This window comes from Macaca fascicularis, chromosome 8 (genome assembly GCF_037993035.2).
Source record: "Macaca fascicularis isolate 582-1 chromosome 8, T2T-MFA8v1.1".
In the NCBI taxonomy this organism is placed as follows: domain Eukaryota; kingdom Metazoa; phylum Chordata; class Mammalia; order Primates; family Cercopithecidae; genus Macaca; species Macaca fascicularis.
In genome coordinates this window covers 76,554,922-76,574,229 of record NC_088382.1, presented here as the reverse complement: position 1 = coordinate 76,574,229, position 19,308 = coordinate 76,554,922, and the positions used below count along the sequence as shown (strand labels likewise).

General features: G+C 37.5%; 1 protein-coding gene across 2 annotated transcripts in view; it reads left to right on the top strand.

The window, feature by feature from the left end:
• The window catches only part of MYBL1 (MYB proto-oncogene like 1), a 39,695-nt gene extending 25,714 nt beyond the window's left edge, over positions 1–13,981 (top strand). Inside the window, exons 11-16 of one of the 2 annotated variants that reach the window (XM_005563452.4) lie at positions 2,388–2,530; positions 3,306–3,420; positions 9,172–9,288; positions 9,377–9,481; positions 9,921–10,100; positions 11,333–13,981. In XM_005563452.4, coding sequence (XP_005563509.1) covers positions 2,388–2,530; positions 3,306–3,420; positions 9,172–9,288; positions 9,377–9,481; positions 9,921–10,100; positions 11,333–11,461 — 789 coding nt within the window. In that variant the 3' untranslated portion in view covers positions 11,462–13,981. The remainder of the gene's footprint in view (positions 1–2,387; positions 2,531–3,305; positions 3,421–9,171; positions 9,289–9,376; positions 9,482–9,920; positions 10,101–11,332) is intronic. The other variant, XM_005563453.4, reaches the window with a different exon arrangement.
• The last annotated feature ends 5,327 nt before the right edge of the window (positions 13,982–19,308 follow it).

Genomic DNA, 19,308 nt, shown 5'->3' with positions numbered 1-19,308 from the left:
TAATGTGTTTAAATGTATACTTGAGAATACTGAACTCTGAGAGATTAGAAAGTATCTCACAAAATGTAATAGTGGCATATATATATATTGGAGACAGGGTCTTGTTTTGTTGCCCAGGGTGGAGTGCAATGGCACAAACATGGCACACTGCCGCCTCAACCACCCAGGCTCAAGTGATCTTCCCGCCTCAGCCCCCAAGTAGCCTGGACTATAGATGCGTGCCACCACACCTAGCTAATTTTTGTATTTTTCGTAGAGATGGGGTTTCGCCATGTTGCCCAGGCTGGTGTTGAACTCCTGAACTCAAGTAATCCAACTGCCTTGGCTCCCAAAGTGCTGAGATTACAGGCGTGAGCCACTGCTCCCGGTTCTGCATGATATTATACTACAGTGTTTAGAGAGACATTTTCTTTATCTTGTAGTCCCATATCTTTATAGAACTCATCATAAAACAAGCCTGGAAAGGTAAAATTGATTTGCCCAAAGTTATCTAATGCAAGGCTGAGACTGAGATCCAGTTTCCTGACTGACTACTGTGCGATAGATACACCTGATAAAGTTTAAAGTGACCTTACCTATTTAAAGTAATTTATTTAGTTTGCCCGCTGAATTTTTCCTTTTAACGTTCCTTGGAAGAAACTTAGATAATTGCTTACTGTAAGAATTTAATGTGTCAAGAGGTTTCCCAAGGATGTCCAGAACTACCTACTTACTTTCTTCTCTTATAATACCCCTGGACAGTAGATGTTCATGTTAGGACAGTTTCCTATTGAACACTTGCTATGCTCCAGGCTGTTTGCCAAACTTTTTTTTTTTTTTTTTTTTGAGATGGAGTTTTGCTCTTATTGCCCAGGCTGGGGTGCAATGGCACCATCTCGGCTCACCGCAACCTCCGCCTCCTGGGTTCAGGTGATTCTCCCGCCTCAGCCTCCCCAGTAGCTGGGATTACAGGCATGCGCCACCATGCCTGGCTAATTTTGTATTTTTATTAGAGACGGGTTTCTCCATGTTGGTCAGGCTGGTCTCGAACTCCCAACCTTAGGTGATCTGCCCACATCCGCCTCCCAAAGTGCTGGGATTACAGGCGTGAGCCACCGGCCCGGCCTCCAAACACTTTTCTTATAGCATCTCAGTTGATGCTCTTTCAAAAGGAGTTAGGTGGAATAAAATTCTGAAGTTGAGCCACTTGTAAAAGGCAACAGTTAGTAAGAGATGGAGCTGATGTTTTCTGAAAGTGTTTGGCAGAGGCTACAAAGTTTAAGGGGGAAGAAGGGAGTTTAATGGTCAAATAAACATGGAGAATGCTGGGATATTATTGGAGGTATATTTTGAGGCTAGGGAGATAAGTAGGATCTGGCAGAACATAGATCTCTAAAAATTGTGCACCCATGCTTCAGGGAATGCTATTTGTATAGACTACAATGTGAATAGTCTGTTCACCCCCAGACCTGCTCTCAGAGTTAAAAAGCACTGGGGAAAGTGAAGTAGGCTTGGGCACACTAGCAGTTTTCTATTCTGGAGTTTTGCACACTAGCAATTTTTATTGAAGTGTGAATTCTAAGGTAGAAGTGTCTGAAAGATGCTTGTTTGCCATGGCAAACTGCTTGGATTTTATCCTGTAAAAGAAGGTTTGATTACTAATCTTAGGGTAAAATAAATTCAAGTATTCAGAGCCAGAAGTGATAGAGCTAGACTTCATTCTAGTTATAAGGAGCTTTGAAGCCATTTCTATGGCTTCATACCACTGTTTCTAATTTTTGACTACAAAAATAAATTAGTATTTCACAATTGTATTGTGAATATAATTAGTATTTCACAGTTGTAAATTATATAATTTAGAAGATGGACTCGGTGATACCAATTTTGACTTCTTAGAGGTTCTGTGTTCTAGATAGGCAAATTTGCCAGACAGCTGTATTTCTCATCAGCAAAGCGTTATTATATTCTAAATTAAAATACTCTCATAGAAAAAGCCACTTAAGGTCATTTATTAATAAGAGCTAAAAAAACTTTTTTCAGTTACACACTGTTGTACAAAACTGTTAGATTTAACACGGCAACTGTTTATAGTTTCTATGGATCTCTATTTGATAATACACTTTTTACAATTTTTAGTATTTTTTTTGGTAACTTTTGAATATTTGTTAAATGTTTCTTGAATTCCTATATGTGCTAAACACTGTTCTAAGAGCTGGGGAGACAAAAATGAACAAACCAGACAAAAATTCCTACCCTCATGGAGCATAATTTCCATGGAGTATAAGTGTAATATTATTCATAAGCTTTTTAAAAGAGGTATGAAGAAATAATTTGAAAATCTTAGTTTAATATTTGTGTAGGGATTTTGATGTTCTAGAAATCATCTTTAAACTCTCTTCCATTTTTAGTTTTTCAACACATGTCCTGGAAATGAACAACTTAATATAGAAAATCCTTCATTTACATCAACCCCTATTTGTGGGCAGAAAGTTCTTATTACAACTCCTCTTCATAAGGAAACAACTCCCAAAGATCAAAAGGAAAATGTAGGGTAAGTAGGTATTAAATAATTGTGTTAGAGAAAATGGGGAGCACAATATCAACAGTAGATTAGCTTTTTGTGCATATAAATAGCATGTATCATAATCCCTATTCCTACAGGACTTAGAATTTTTTTTTTTTTTTTTTTTTTTTTGAGATGGAATTTCGCTCTCGTTGCCCAGGCTGGAGTGCAATGGTGAGATCTCGGCTCACTGCAACCTCCACCTCCCGGGTTCAAGTGATTCTCCTGCCTCAGGCTCCTGAGTAGCTGGGATTACAGGCATGTGCCACCATACCTGGTTAATATTGTATGTGTAGTAGAGATGGCATTTTACTGTGTCGGCCAGGCTGGTCTTGGACTTCTGACCTCAGGTGATCTGCCCGTCTCAGCCTCCCAAAGTGCTGGGATTACAGGCGTGAGCCACTGGGCTGGGCCAGAATTTTTTTTTTTTAAATCATAGCCTTATGTTTTCTCCTTAGGACAGTCAAAACCAACTTAAATATAGTATCTTTGATTTCAATGAAAACATTTCTAGTACTTTTTTCTGTATTAATTCTTTTTTCTATTTTAAGATGAGTGATTGAAATCAGAATTACCATAGGCAGGCATACTGTAAAATAGTCTTAGAATGTTTAGATGAAGCATATATATATATATGTGTGTGTGTGTGTGTGTGTGTGTGTGTGTGTGAGAAAATTTAGTGTGTGCTTAAATTGCTTTGCTTTCATTAACTCGTATGCAATCAGATTGTGACTATAACATAAATATCTAAATGATTGGATAGTTTCAGAACACCTACTATTAGAAGATCTATATTGGGTACCACACCAAGAACTCCTACTCCTTTTAAGAATGCGCTTGCTGCTCAGGAGAAAAAATATGGACCTCTTAAAATTGTGGTATGTATATTCATTTTATTTTTAATAATTTTCCTAATTTTAAAAAAACACATTGTGATTTTTATCACTTTGATTTTTAACATTTAAAAAAGATGTTTACTGAAACAGATACAAAGCTTTATCTTTTGATTTTCAAGTTTTTTATTATTGTTGTTTTGTTTTGTTTTTGACATGGAGTCTCGCTTTGTTGCCCAGGCTGGAGTGAAGTGGCACGATCTCAGCTCATTGCAGCCTCCACCCCCTGGGTTTAAGTGATCCTCAGGCCTCAGCCTCCTGAGTAGCTGGTATTACAGGTGCCCGCCACCACACCCAGCTAATTTTTGTATTTTTAGTAGAGATGGGGTTTCACCACATTGGCCAGCCTGGTCTTGAACTTCTGACCTCAGGTGATCCACCCCCGCCTCGGCCTCCCAAAGTGTTAGGATTACAGGTGTGAGCCACTGCACCTTGCCTAATTTTTAAGTTTGAATTTTGTGTCCACCTTTTTCTTTAACTTGTAAATCCTTGCTTGGCTTGTTTTGAATTCTTAGCTTTATAGCATCCAGAGAAAACAGATCAGGTGTCAGTGGAACTCTTCTGTTTTTTTTTTTCATTTTTCTTTCTTTTTTTTTTTTTTTTGGAGACACAGTCTTGCTCTGTCACCAGAATGGAGTGCAGTGGCTCAATCTCGGCTCACTGCAACCTCCACCTCCCGGGTTCAGGCAATTCTCCCTCAGCCTCCTGAGTAGCTTGAACTACAGGCTTGCGCCACCACGCCCAGCTAATTTTTGTATTTTTAGTAGAGACTGGGTTGCACCATGTTGGCCAGGATAGTCTTGATCTCTTAACCTCATGATCCGCCCGCCTTGGCCTCCCAAAGTGCTGGGATTACAGGAGTGAGCTGCTGCGGCCGGCTGAAACGCTTTTCTTAATACTGAAATTTACATTTTAGTAGTTTCAGTCATGGTTACATGTATTAGAATAAAATAATTTTAATATACTGAAGCACTTTCATGATAATATTTAGGAAACTAATCAGGGTACCTCTTTAGGAAACTAATTAGGAAAAGGCTCAGTTTCCTTTTCTATGCAAAGGAGATCATAAAACACACCCCAAATTGTTACTGTGAAGCTGAAAGAGTTGATGCAATTAAAAGAGCTTGTCTGAGTTTCAAGTAGTGTGTGCTTGGTTGCTGCTGTTATTCTAATAATAGTATTTGCGGTAGTAGTTCACGAATGAATAGGACTGGGAAGTGTTCTAGTTACTGTGCTTTCATATATCTTACTGCCTTTGAAATACCTTGGAAAAGTGATGGGCATTTTAGGCAGTTACAGATTTCTGACAAGTTCTTTAGAAATACAATTTTTAAAATATTGGTGACTTTCAGGGTTTAGTTATGTTCTTCTATTTTTAGTCACTTTTTGGTTAGATTCGTTAGCAAATTCTAGTTTACTTGATTTAATTAATTTTCTGCCCAAAAGCATGTTACACACACATCTACTAGTCTTTTCTTTCTTTTTCAAAATACTGTGTTAAAGGGTACATAGTAGGGTTGATCGAGTCTTTTTGTCATTTAGCTCCATGTACTGCTGTGAACAATCATGTTTCCTTTAGAGCTTCCTGGAGTTTTTATTTATGCATATACGTAAATAAAACAAGAGTATGACCACACTTTATTATTTTATAACACCATTTTTTAATTTAACCAAGTAAATGTATATATTTATCCCATAATTTTTAATGTTTGCATAATATTCCATTGTGTGGAATTACCTGATTGATTTAGCCTGTCTGTTTCAGTGTTTTGCTGTTTATTTTAAAAATTCATCATTAATTCAGGAAATATTGATTGAGTGCCTAATAGGTTCCAGGCACTGCACTAGGCTTTAGGGATGGAATAAATGTTGAAAAGGTCACCTGCCTTCATAGGGGCATGTAAACTAGAGGCGGGCGGATCACGAGGTCAGGAGATCGAGATCATCCTGGCTAACACGGTGAAACCCCGTCTCTACTAAAAATACAAAAAGAAATTAGCCGGGCGTGGTGGCGGGCGCCTGTAGTCCCAGCTACTCCGGAGGCTGAGGCAGGAGAATGGCGTGAACCCGGGAGGCGGAGCTTGCAGTGAGCCGAGATCGCGCCACTGCACTCCAGTCTGGGCGACAGAGCGAGACTCCGTCTCAAAAAAAAAAAAAAAAAAAAATTCTACAGTGAGTCAGGGTCATTTGGTCAACATATAAGTGGAATAAAAATTATCATTTGATAGCTGGGTGTGGTAGAATGCTCTTGTAGTAGTCCCAGGAGGTTTGTTTGAGTCTGGGAAGTGGAGGCTACAGTGCGTGGTGATCAAGCCACTGCAATCCAGCCTAAGGGACAGAGTGCAGCTCTGTTTGAAAAACAAAAACAAAAACAAAAGTATCATTTGTAATAGGTTTCAAATACCTAAATTCCTTGTCAGTTTGTTTACTAGCCTTCTGACATTTTAAATTTAATACCAGCAGCACTCACAGCTCTTTGGATAGAATTTGACCATTGCCAAAACAGATTACTTGCATCAGCAATTTAAGATAAAAGGAAGGCAATGATTTAGAAATTAAAATTCCTAGAATATTTATAGGCTCATATATTTCTTTGCAGTAAGTTGACTTCTCATTTCTCCTCCTCCTCCTCCTCCTCCAGTTATTTACTGAGCATCTACTATATGCTAACCACTTAGCTTTCTTTTGTATCTTACTATGAGTCAAATGCACTTCTTGGAGATTGGCTTTGGAATTTTAATCAGGTATATCTTAAATATCTGTTGCCTTTTTAATAAACTTTGATTGTTTTAATATTTACTATGAATTATTCAAAAGGCTAAAAACTCTGTAGAAGTATTAAGTTTGGTAGTATCAAACCTGAAAAGTATTAAATGGAGGAGTTCTTTGCTTTTGACACATTAGAGCAATTAAGAGAATGATTCTTCCTAGTGAATGAATTAATCTGTCTTAGCCCTATTCTAGGACATTTATATTCTTAAAGGGGGAAAAAACTCCAGATCTTTTTAAGAATACTATACTAGATCAAGAAAATGTGGGCTGGATGCAGTGGCTCATGCCTGTAATCCCAGCATTTTGGGGGATCAAGACAGGCAGATCATTTGAGCTCAGGAGTTCAAGACCAGCCTGGACAACATGGTGAAACCCCATCTCTACCAAAAATACAAAAAATTAGCTGGGCATGGTGGTGTGCACCTGTGGCCCTAGCTACTTGGGAGACTGAGGTGGGAGGATCACTTGACCCTGGGAGGTAGAGGTTTCAGTGAGCTGATATTATGCCACTGCACTCTAGCCTGGGTGACAGAGTGAGACCCCATCTCAAAAAAAATTGAGGGAAAAAAAAAAGAAAGAAAATGTGGTACAAATACGCCAGGGACTACTATGCAGCCATAAAAAAGAATGAGGTCATGTCCTTTGCAAGCACATGGATAGAGCTGGAAGCCATTATCCTTAGCAAACCAACACAGGAATAGAAAACCAAATACTGCATGTTCTCATTTATAAATGGGAGCTAAATGTTGGGAACATGTGGACATTTAGAGAGGAACAACACACACTGGGGCCTTTCAGAGAGTGGAAGGTGGGAAGATAGAAGATCAGGAAAAATAACTAATGGGTACTAGGCTTAATACTTGGGTGATGAAATAATCTTTGTTTTTGTTTTTGTTTTGTTTTGTTTTGTTTTGAGACAGAGTTTCACTCTCGTTGCCCAGGCTACAGTGCGGTGGTGTGATCTCGGCTCACTGCAACCTCTGCCTTCCAGTTTCAAGCGATTCTCCTGCCTTAGCTTCTGAAGTAGCTGGGATTACAGGTGCCCTCCACCACCCTGGCTAATTTTTGTATTTCTAGTAGAGACAGGGTTTCACCATGTTAGCCAGGCTGGTCTTGAACTCCTAACCTCGTGATCTGCCTGGTTTGGCCTCCCAAAGTGCTGGGATTACAGGCGTGAGCCACTGCGCCTGGCTAGGTGATGAAATAACCTACACAACAACCCCCCATGTTTACCTATGTAACAAACTTGTACTTGGACCCCTGAACTTAAAAGTTAATTTGAAAAAAGAATACTTTATGTTCTTGGTGAAATATCATCATTAAAAAGCTCTTTGAGGCCGGGTGTGGTGGCTCACACCTGTAATCCCAGCACTTTGGGAGGTTGAGGTGGGCAGATTACCTCCTGAGGTCAGGAGTTCGAGGCCAGCCTGGCCAACATGGTGAAACCCCGTCTCTAGTAAAAATACAAAAAATTAGCCAGGCATCATGGCAGATGCCTACAATCCCAGCTACGCGGGAGGCTGAGGCAGGAGAATTGGTTGAACCGGAGGGTCGGGGGGTGTGGAGGTTGCAGTGAACTGAGATTGTGCCACTGCACTCCAGCCTGGGTGACAGAGCAAGATTCCATCTCAATAAATAAGTAAATAATAATAATAATAATAAGCTCTTTGAGAAGTATACAGAAACATTAACATAATTCCTGTATGTCTCAGTCTAGATGAGAACACTTTTAACATTTTATTTTCATTTTAAAAGTTTTTGTAAGTTCTGTGAAATCTTATTTATATATGAATACTATTCTCTCTAACTTTGCTGGCTGGGGACATAAGCTGCTGGTGTTTTTTTGATTTTGTTTGTTTTTGTTTATTTGTTTGTTTTTTTGAGATGGAGTCTGGCTCTGTCACCCAGGCTGGAATCCAGTGGCGTGATCTCGGCTCTCTGCAACCTCTGCCTCCTGGGTTCAAGCAATTCTCCTGCCTCAGCCTCCTGGGGTGCGCATCACCACCCCCGGCTAATTTTTGTGTTTTTAGTAGGGATGGGGTTTCGATCTCTTGACCTCGTGATCCGCCCACCTCTGCCTCCGAAAGTGTTGGGATTACAGGCGTGAGCCACCATACCGGGCAGCTGCTGGTTATTAAGTGCTGCCAGTTCTTTTATTTAGTAGAGGTTTGATTACCTTTTCAAGTATATCTTGGTTATGATAGGTATAAGTTAGATATAATTTTAAAATTTTTTTCTGGGTTATAAGTTGTGCTTACCTATTTGACAGAAAGCTAGATGAATAATATTTTGAGACTATTTCATCACTTAGCTCACACTCTTCATAACCTACCCTCCCACACTACACACACGTGCACACACACACTCACTCTCTCCCTCTTCTTGGATACTGTGTCAGCTCTTTGCTTAGGCTAGGTATACAAGGATCTTATATCTTATATATACAAGGATCTTATATCTAGGTATACAAGGATGCTTAGGCTAGGTATAAAACGACCTGATCACTGCTGTCAAGTATCTCACAATCTTAGTGGTAACAGAAACATGTTAACTAGTAATTACATACCGTGTAATAAATACAATAAAAGTAGAATAAGAGCTAGTGTATTTCCAATATGTTCTGTATTTCTTATTCTTATGTAAAAAAAATACTTGAGAAATAACATCTTTCTTTTCTGTTTAATTCTGAAGATCCTGACCTGAAGCAGGAGCTACAGTGGTTTCCCCAAAAGGAAGATTTTTGTTTAGTAGCCTAGAAAGAAGAAATTGCCATTCTTTACTCAGTACTTGCAAATGTGTAATACTGTTTTGCTATAAAATGGATTAATTTAATTAATATATCTATAGGGCCTAGGAGAAAATTATGACAATAATGGGAAAGTATAAAAGATGGGTTTCCTATGTATAGGGAGAAAAAGGAATTGCTGTAAATGACTTTTTACAACATTTTAAAAAACAATTTAGTCCCAGCCACTTGCCTTCTTGGAAGAAGATATTCGGGAAGTTTTAAAAGAAGAAACTGGAACAGACCTATTCCTCAAAGAGGAAGATGAACCTGCCTACAAAAGCTGCAAACAAGAGGTAATCTTCTAGTATTATTGTTACTAAAAGTCTTATTGTATCCAAGAGACTTTGCCATAAAGCTTCTACAACAAATTACTCATTTTAGAATACCGCTTCTGGGAAGAAAGTCAGAAAATCACTAGTCTTAGATAATTGGGAAAAAGAAGAATCAGGCACTCAACTGTTGACTGAAGACATTTCAGACATGCAGGTTTGTAAAGGATTATTATTATTGTTATTTTAAGTGGTTGCTTTAAGTCCTAGTGGTTCTTATTTCTTACTCATTGTGTAGCCAGTTCATTAGAGATTCATGGAGGATTTTTATTTTAGTATCATTTTGCCTAATTTGCAGAGAAACTATTCACTGTAGAGAATATTTTATTTACTTTTTTAACATTTCTTTTGTTATGAGAGGAGTCAGCTGCCTTATATATGATGTCAAAAAATTGTAGTTCTCAAGATTTTAAATATCAGAGTTTATCTTTGGTTCATTTCCAAAATACTTAATATTATTACATTGCTAGAAATTTCAGCAGAGCCAAATTCTTGGAGAGAAATAAACAGGGCTTCCATTACCACTTACTCAGTAGTACCTCCATTTGTCTCCATTTTTGAATTAGTTATTTTCCTCTTTCTTTTTTCTCTCTTAGTCAGAAAATATATTTACTACATCCTTATTAATGATACCATTATTGGAAATACATGACAATAGGTGCAACTTGATTCCTGAAAAACAAGATATAAATTCAATCAACAAAACATACACACTTACTAAAAAGAAACCAAACCCTAACACTTCCAAAGTTGTCAAATTGGAAAAGAATCTTCAGGTATGGATTTATAAATTTCTTTAGTGATTTTTGTTTTTGTTTAATCAATGATCACTTTGGATTTACTGATCACAAATTATACTTTTTCTTTTAAATTCAAAATTGATTGTAACAGTAACTAAACATTTACCATTATTTTGTCATTCACATTTGGGTTTGAGAGACTCATTCATCAGGGCACATATAAACTAAACAATTGGAGCTGTAACCAAAGAGTCATCTGGTGATTTCCTCAGCACTATATCTTTTTTAAACTAAAGATGTATAAATCTACTTCTGGCACCTCTTCTCCTGTAACAAATATGTATAGCCCTAATTGCTATTCTGAAAAAGGGTAAGTGGTTAGAAGCAGTTTCAGCATGATTTTGTTGGTACCATGGTTTCCAGTGAACATTTTGGCTCAGAAGTTGTAAAACAAGGTCCTTTTTTTTCTGTTGGGATGTGGCCAGTGTGTAACTGTGGTTGGGAAAATTTTTACTGCGTTAAGAGTTTACCCCAGAGAATTTGAGAGTTCATTGAGTAGGAAATTTTCTTCTTTATGCCACAGTGACTGCAGCATTAGTATTCCTGATGTTAAAGCATACCTTGAAAACATCTTTGGCAATCACATATGACCACCTTACATCTGTTTTCAGCCGCTGCTTTCTAAGAGCCATGTAGCACATTCTCTTAATCCATGTAAAATGATTTGAGTTCCCAGCGTTTAATTAACATAGAACTTTTGGGGAAAGTTATTATATAGAAGATCACGTCTATAACATAGTAATCTTTATAATAAGGGAAGAAAAAAACATAAACTTGATTTTTTGCTATGAATATATTTCCTAATTTTTAAATAAAGCATTCTTGGCTCATTTTTTGACATTACATCCTCTCTTTAAACCCTTTGCAAAATTTTGAAGCAGTAATGACTAACATTTATTTCCATGTTAAGACTCATTTGATTTGGGGGGAATTGTTGGGGACAAGACTTCTAAACTGCCTTCATAGGCCTGTAAGCAATATAGATAGCTAAAATAATTGACTTTTTAAAAACTTGATCAAAAATATTTCAGTATATATTTAAAAACATTATTATTAAAAAATACAATGCCATTGTTAAAACATTTTTATAATTATTGCTTATGAAATATCTAATCAGTTTAAATAACTGACTTTAAGAGTCTAATTGTGATATAATATGGATAGTTATTTTAATACTTTTCACATCACTATTAATATTTCCTTTCTAGTCAAATTGTGAATGGGAAACAGTGGTTTATGGGAAGACAGAAGACCAACTTATTATGACTGAACAAGCAAGAAGATATCTGAGTACTTACACAGCTACCAGTAGTACTTCAAGAGCTCTCATACTGTAATTATTATTAAAATTGATGAAATGCCCCCCTCCCTTACTGCAATCTCTACTAAATTAGGTTGCAGTGAAATTTTTCTCAATTAGTTGTTTTTAAAGTTGTAAGATAGCCCTTTTAATACAGCATCTTTTTTCTATTCTACATAGTAGGCAGAAAGCTAGTAAGTCACTTAAGGGGTAGACAGTTTCATAGTTTATTTTTTAAGAGATGAGATTTTAAAAAATTGTTTTTAAAGAACAAGATGGGAAAATAATAGAATGTTCATGGATTTCTAAAAGTAAATTCTCATATTTTCTTCACAAGATATATGTTGCTACTCTCTTGATGCTGCAGTTTTGTTATAGATAGGTGTAAGAGTAGATATGATTTCTGAAATTAGTCTATGTATGGAAAGCACACGATTTTATGAAGTACTTTTGCCCACGTGCTGATTTACTTAGGCTACCATTTACAAAGAAACACATTGAAAAGGAATTTAAAGGAAGGCTAGAAAGTTGCACTACTAATTTTTTTTTTTTCAGAAGCAGTAAAATTAACTACAGTGTTAAATGTATTTATTTGAGCATAGTACTGAAAACAAAAAGCATTCAAAAAAGAGTTTTTTCTTTATTAGTAAATAGTATTTTCTTAATCTCAGAAGAGCTGAGAATTTTGTTGAATGTATTGTACAGTATGTAGGAGCAGGAGGACTTTGTAAATTGGAAAGAAGTCGGTTTTTTATAATTTATTTTTATTTTTAAAGCTTAAATGTAGATATTTATACGTATACAGGGTGCCTAGAAGCCAATGTTGTTTCCTGTTATTACAGCTAACACAGTAAAGAAAAATTTTGACTTTAAGTATGAAACAATAGTAAGTTATAGCTGCAAAGAATACAATATCTCTACTATATGTCACATCTACCTAAATGTTGCACTATGCCCTTTAAATCATGTTGGTTATAAAGTAGTTCTAAAAATGTACTAAATAATAATTTAATATTTTCTTTTTAAATTATATCGGGGATGGTCATATACATTAATCTGGTGATTTGTATATGTTTTTGAAATTTTTGCATTTTGTTTAAAAAATAATATGGTACCTTGGTCCCTAAAAACAGTCTGCACTTAGAAGTTTGTATTTACTCAGTGTTTCAGAAGTGGAGAACATTATCTTTTATTTATAAAAATATTTTGTCCTTTTTTAAATGTTTTGTGTTTCTCTACAGGTTACAACAGTTGCTTCAGTTGCCTGTTTTAGGTGTTTGCACTTATTTTATTTCTTCTTGAAAGATTTTTTATTTGCTTTTGTGGTAGAGATTATATGTAATTTTTTTCAGTCATATAATGGTGTGCTGTCAACTTAAACACTGACAGGTAAATAGAATTGTACACTGTAGTTTGAATTATTTATAATTGACACACTCTCTCCCTCTCCACTCCTGAAGTATGCTGCTATAGAAAATAGCAGAATCGGCTTGCTGCTACGAGAGAAGGAAAGAGCGACCACCACTTGCACTGTGTGAAAAGATAAAAAACAAATGATGGCAAGTTCTCAAGTTAACTAAATGGAATCAACCATTACCAGGCAAATTCTTACAAATACCAAAATACTACTATGCCTTAAAAAACAAAATGAAAGCAGGTTAAGATTTTCTGCTTTGTTCGTATGTTAATAGAAATGGAAATACTAAGTATTTTAATGCTTAGCTCTTGAACAGTAGACCTAAAAGGGTTTTAAGCTATTTAAATCTACTTGCTAGTTTTTGCATATTTTTTATATATATATACATACACACACACATATATATATAGTGAGAAGTGAAGAAAATGTATGGTACTAAGATTATGCCTTGTTGATAAATAGATAAACCAATTTGAATCTTCTTAGCATGTTTAAGTATGTTGATTGCTTTCTAATTAATGAACTTCTCACAGAAATTTCACTTAGTGAAACCAATGATTGTAGCAAACTCATACTGGATCATTTCAGTTACCTTGAACTAATAGCACATAATAGTTTTTTGTTGTTGTTGTTTTTAATGTAGCCCTTACCTGGATATACATAGTCTGCAATCACCAAAGTATAATATCTTATAAGAGCTATATTTTTAAAGCATATTTTTTCTTGAGCATTAAATTATCCTAAATGGTAATATATTGTGGATAAGTCTGGGCTTATTGGACATAACACATATTTGGGTTGGTATTGGTTGAATCCTTCAGTTAACTGCTTTGTTGCTTTTTGCAAGATTTTTAATCTTAAACATGTCAGGCATCTTAAGTCACCTTTATAATGTTTTGTTCCTCTGAGTTTCTTTCAGCATGTTATACAAATGCCAGACATACATGTAGCAGCCATACTTGCATGGAAACTGACTACACATATATAATACTGCATTTTATTGTAAGGTTTTCACATTAATACAGCAATTACCCTGACTAAATTGAGTTTTGTGATATATGGAAAACTCCATTGTAAGAGAATCTTGCATACAATGTCGACATATTAACATCCAAAATAAAGCATCTGTGTACAAGCTGACTTGGCATTGCTCATTTCACTTGGTTTTGTGCTTTATAAGGACTGATAGAATCCTTAGAGACTTAACATTCTGTTCTTAGGCCTTTTTTCTCACTTAGAACTCTCTTAATGGTGATTTTACCAGTAAATACAACATTGCCCCTTTATTGAGCCTCATTTAAAACCAGATTTTCAGCTGCCTTTCAGATACTTTCACATGACACTTCCTGTTGGCGCCTTAAACACATATTCAAAGCAGATTTCCTTTTTCCCAACTTTGACCTGCCCTTCCTTTGTTCTGTCACTTAGTGGTATTGCCTTCCCTTCATTTACCCAGTGAGTAATCCACCCCCACATTGAAGTCAGCTGTGAATTCTCAGCCTGCATATGGCCTCTGTCTCCATTCTATAGAAATGTCAAGAAATTGAACAGTGGCATAAGGGTGTCATCTGGGAAAGGCACACTGGTCATCCAGGCAGGGCTCTTTGGTATTATATTACCTCAGTAAATTCATCACCATCTAGATTCTATCTTTAGCCTTGTAGGCTCAGAAGTCTGAGGGAATTAACTCATTAAAAATGAGTTTACCTCTCAGTAGAAGGCTTACATCAAGTTTATGACTGATATATGAAATTATAATGCCAATCTATTAATTTATAGCATGAAATAAAACTGCTGAGAGGACTAGGCACATTCTCTCCTTATATGTAAACAGAAAGAAACAAATATAAAAAACAGATGTTCCATAGTTCTCTGTTGCCTGAATAATAATAATTCTCCTCCTTCACTCCCTAACCTGGACATGACCAACTTCATTTTTCAGTCATACTGGCGAATTGGAACACATGTGCACACTCCCATCTCCAGGCCCGTGTTTGTAATATCCTCTTTGTATGACTTCTTCTTTTTTTTTTTTTTTTTTTGAGAGGGAGTCTCGCTCTGTTGCCCAGGCTGGAGTGCAGTGGCACCGTCTCGGCTCACTGCAACCTCCACCTCCCAGGTTCAAGCAATTCTACCAGTAGCTGGGATTACAGGTGTGCACCGCCATGCCCGGCTAATTTTTGTGTTTTTAGTAGAGATGAGGTTTCACCATGTTGGCCAGGCTGGTCTACAGCTCCTGACCTCAAGTGATCCGTCCGCCTCAGCCTCCCAAAGTGCTGGGATTACAGGCATGAGCCACCGCGCTGGGCCCCCTTTGTATGACTTCTTTTCTTTGTCTCCCTAGCCTGTTAAAATCTTAGCCTTCAAGGCACGGGTCTGTGAGTCATTTCCTGATTATCCTAGTGCTTCCATAAAACTTTCCCACCAGACTATACATTTCTGAAGAGTAGGGATTGCTGTTTATAACTCCTTCATTTCTGTGTCTATCATGGTGCTTAGAAAAATCTCGCCAATTGTTAAATTTAAGTAATTTAAAAAATTAGTTATGACTCGGAATATTAACCATACTTTTTTATACTATGAATTATAAATAGCTTTGATTTATTAGTTATCTGCATGAAGCTAGTTTTGCTTCATAGCCAATAAATTGTATTATGCTCTTAAAATCTTTCAATTCATTTTATAGCCGTATAATTTCCTGCTTGACTTATCTCTATAGTGGTAGGCTTGCCAGCCAATCAGATCTTTAATTCGTAATGTAAAACTGATGATAGTATTTGAAGAGGTGCTTCCTACTTGGTGAGAAGTGAAAATTTATTTTTAATTAAGTAGTAGATGATAAATTGAACCAAGTAGAATTCTGTTGGAACATTGCACTTTACCCCGGCCTTTTTTTGTTTTTTTAATGAGTATGGATATGGTCAATAATACGTGAAATATATCAGTAGAAAATCAAGATAAAGTACACTTGGAAAATACTTGTGACTGATGTGCTAGGAAGAGAATGTTTTTGAAAACATGTTGGCGTGTTGGTCTAAGTACATCAAAAGCTGTTGAGTTTGGAGCAAATACTATTAAAAGTAGTAGTGTGTACTGCCCTTATTTCTGAAGTTTCCATACCTGGTATGCTTAACTCAAGTTCCAAGTACAGAATGTGCTAGGTTTGATTGGATTTTCCTGGCCAGCACAGGGAAAGAAAGCAGGAGATTCACTTTACTCTGATTTAACTACTGTAATTTTGCCAAACAAAGCTCAAAAGTTTTGAGCAGATTTGAACATAATGTCCTAAGCCCTAATATTGTTAGTACTTACGTGTTTATTCAGTTTAGCTAAGTGCTTATGATGCCCTGCGCTAGGCACTGCATATACTATGGTAAACAGTGCATGACCTTTCCCTTAAGGAAGCTGCTATTCTAGAAGGGGAGATGAATAAGTGTATAACAGAAATATCTTTTCTCCTTTGGCCAAAAGTGAGATGGATCAAATAGCCAAGTTCCCTATTGTATGTGTAGATGCTCATTTGTGAATAAAGGAATAGTTGGACTCTGCCCAGATGACATGGTTTTTTTCCCTCTCTCATATTCAGAAGTTTGCAGACTATAAGTTTGAGTACAGTGTGGCAGCTGCAGCCACACTCCACCCACTGTGCTAAAACTTTTACATACATTATCTCACTTAATCCTCACAATACCCTGTGAGGCAAACACTGTTATAATCCACTTCTCCGGATGTGGAAACAGGGTTAAGAGACTTGTCCAAACTCACAATGAAATGCTGAGTTGGGGTTCAGTCATCCAAAGTTTAGTTTGATTCTTTAAGCATAGGGCACAAAAGATTACATGGTGTGATTCCCTTTATATAAAAGTACAAAAACAGGCAGAGCTAATGCATGCTGTTAAGTCAGATACTGATGGTCCTGGTGGTAGGTTGGAAGGAGCACGCGGCGGTTCTCAGTGCTGCAATACTCCACTTCTTGCACCAGGTACTGATTTCATGGATGTGTTCACAGTTTGTAAAAATCAAGCTCTACTATTAATGGTATGTGTACTTTATCTACATTTTGCCTTAATAACAAGTTTTAAAAATTAAACCTAGGTTATAACAGGAACATAAAAGTGCTCAGCCAGAACAAAATGTAATGAATCATTTTCTTTTTCTCTCTCTTTTTTTTTTTTTGATATGGAGTCTCACTTTGTCGCCCAGGCTGGAGTGCAGTGGCGTGATCTTGGCTCACTGCAACCTCCGCCTCCCTGGTTCAAGTGATTCTCCTGCCTCAGCCTCCCAAACAGCTGGGATTACAGGCATGCACCACCACCCCCAGCTAATTTTTGTATTTTTAGTGGGGACAGGGTTTCACTATATTGGCCAGGCTGGTCTCGAACTCCTGACCTTATGATCCACCAGCCTTGGCCTCCTAAAGTGTTGGGATTACAGGTGTAAGCCACCATGCCCGGCCAATGCATCATTTTCTATATTCTTCCATTTATATGCTTGCTTGTGAGAGTCTACAAAGCTTGCACTCAGAACTTTTCATTATTCTCCAGCATGTGTTAGGCCCATTTCTCCTGGTAAAGTAAATTTATATGAAAATTTTACATGAAATAATTATTCCCTTGAGCTACATATACTAATTTTATATGTGTATGACCAAACTCTTTTTATTTCCTTGGTTTTTTTTTTGTTTTTTTGATATGGGATCTCGCTCTGTCGCCCAGGTTGAAGTGCAGTGCCAAGATCTCAATTCACTGCAACCTCTGCCTCCTGGACTCAAGTGATCCTCCTACCTCAGCCTCCTGGGTAGCTGGAACTACAGGCCTGAGTTATCATGCCTGGCTGATTTTTGTATATTTGGTAGAGGCAGAGTTTCACCATGTTGCCCAGGCTGGTCTTGAACTCCTGAGCTCCAGTGATCCACCCACCTCAGCCTCCCAAAGTGCTGGGATTATAGGCATGAGCCACCGCACCTGGCCTGTAAGTGCTAACTCTACCCCATTGCATGAATCCTTTACTCAAGCCAAGCTACACACTCGCAGTTCTCCATAAATATTCACAATTACCCATCTCTGAATCTCCACTTCAAAGTTCATACTTTCTTTCCTGCCCCCACCAAAGTATCCATATTCACCAAATCACTTGTCAGGAGATAGTCATCTGTCTAATGTGTTACTTATCAACTGCACTTCTTTATAACACAGTATGTTATCTTGTTTCTTTAGAGTTGATGTTAACCAACATTTACTTAATTCACTCATCCAGTTAACCCACATTCTTCCTTCCCAGGGTCCCTGTTCACCAAGGGCTTGTGGACTAGTAGGGCTCTCCAGCTTATTGAACACTTTTGCTCAGTTAACTATGAGTGCAAATAATGCCAGAAACGAGGGCTACTACTTTTTTACATTTAATATATTTTATTTAATCCAATATATTCAAAATATAATTTTAACATGTGATTAATATGTTATTAATGAAATATTTTACAGTCCTTTTTTTCATTCTAAGTCTTTGAATTCTGATATGCATTTTGCACTTACAGCACATCTTCATATAGACTAGCCATATCTCAAGGGCTCAATAGCCACATGTGGCAAGTAGCTACTGTACTGGGCAGTGCAGTTCTAAATCACTAGGAATTCACAAAGAAAATGTTTTGGCCGGGCGCGGCGGCTCACGCCTGTAATCCCAGCACTTTGGGAGGCCGAGACGGGCGGATCACGAGGTCAGGAGATCGAGACCATTCTGGCTAACACGGTGAAACCCCGTCTCTACTAAAAACACAAAAAATTAGCCGGGCATGGTGGCGGGCGCCTGTAGTCCCAGCTACTCGGGAGGCTGAACCAGGAGAATGGCGTGAACCCGGGAGGCAGAGCTTGCAGTGAGCCGAGATCGCACCACTGCACTCCAGCACTCCAGCCTGGGTGTCAAGCGAGACTCCACCTCAAAAAAAAAAAAAAAAAAAAAAAAAAAGGAAATGTTTTGTAATTCCGAAGAAACACAACTTATTTCGGGCCACAATAGAACAACTCAGTAAGTTATAGTCATTGTAATCCTTCCTTCCCTCCTTCCCCCACTGCCTCTTTCTCTTCCTTCCTTCCTCCCTGCCCTTCTTCCTCCTTTCCTCCCTTCCTCCCTCCCTTCCTTCCTCTCTCCCTTCCTTTTTTCCTTCCTTCCTCCCTGAGTGTTTTGGAGTGAGTTTAATCTCATTTCTTCTCACTGACCATGGGAACCTTGTCCAAGTAACTAGCTTCCATTTCTTCATTAGTAAAACAGATATTACTACATTTTTTAACTCCTTTCCCGTCTCTCTCAGTGGATTGTAAGCTCCCCGAAGGTGGGAGCTTTGTCTTGCTCACTAGGACATGTCCAGCATTTAGCACACCACCTGAAACTATGCAAAACACCAACGATGCAATGGAGAGCGGAAACAAGCAGCCCTGCTGGCACAGTTAAATTCTAGGAGCAGAGATAGA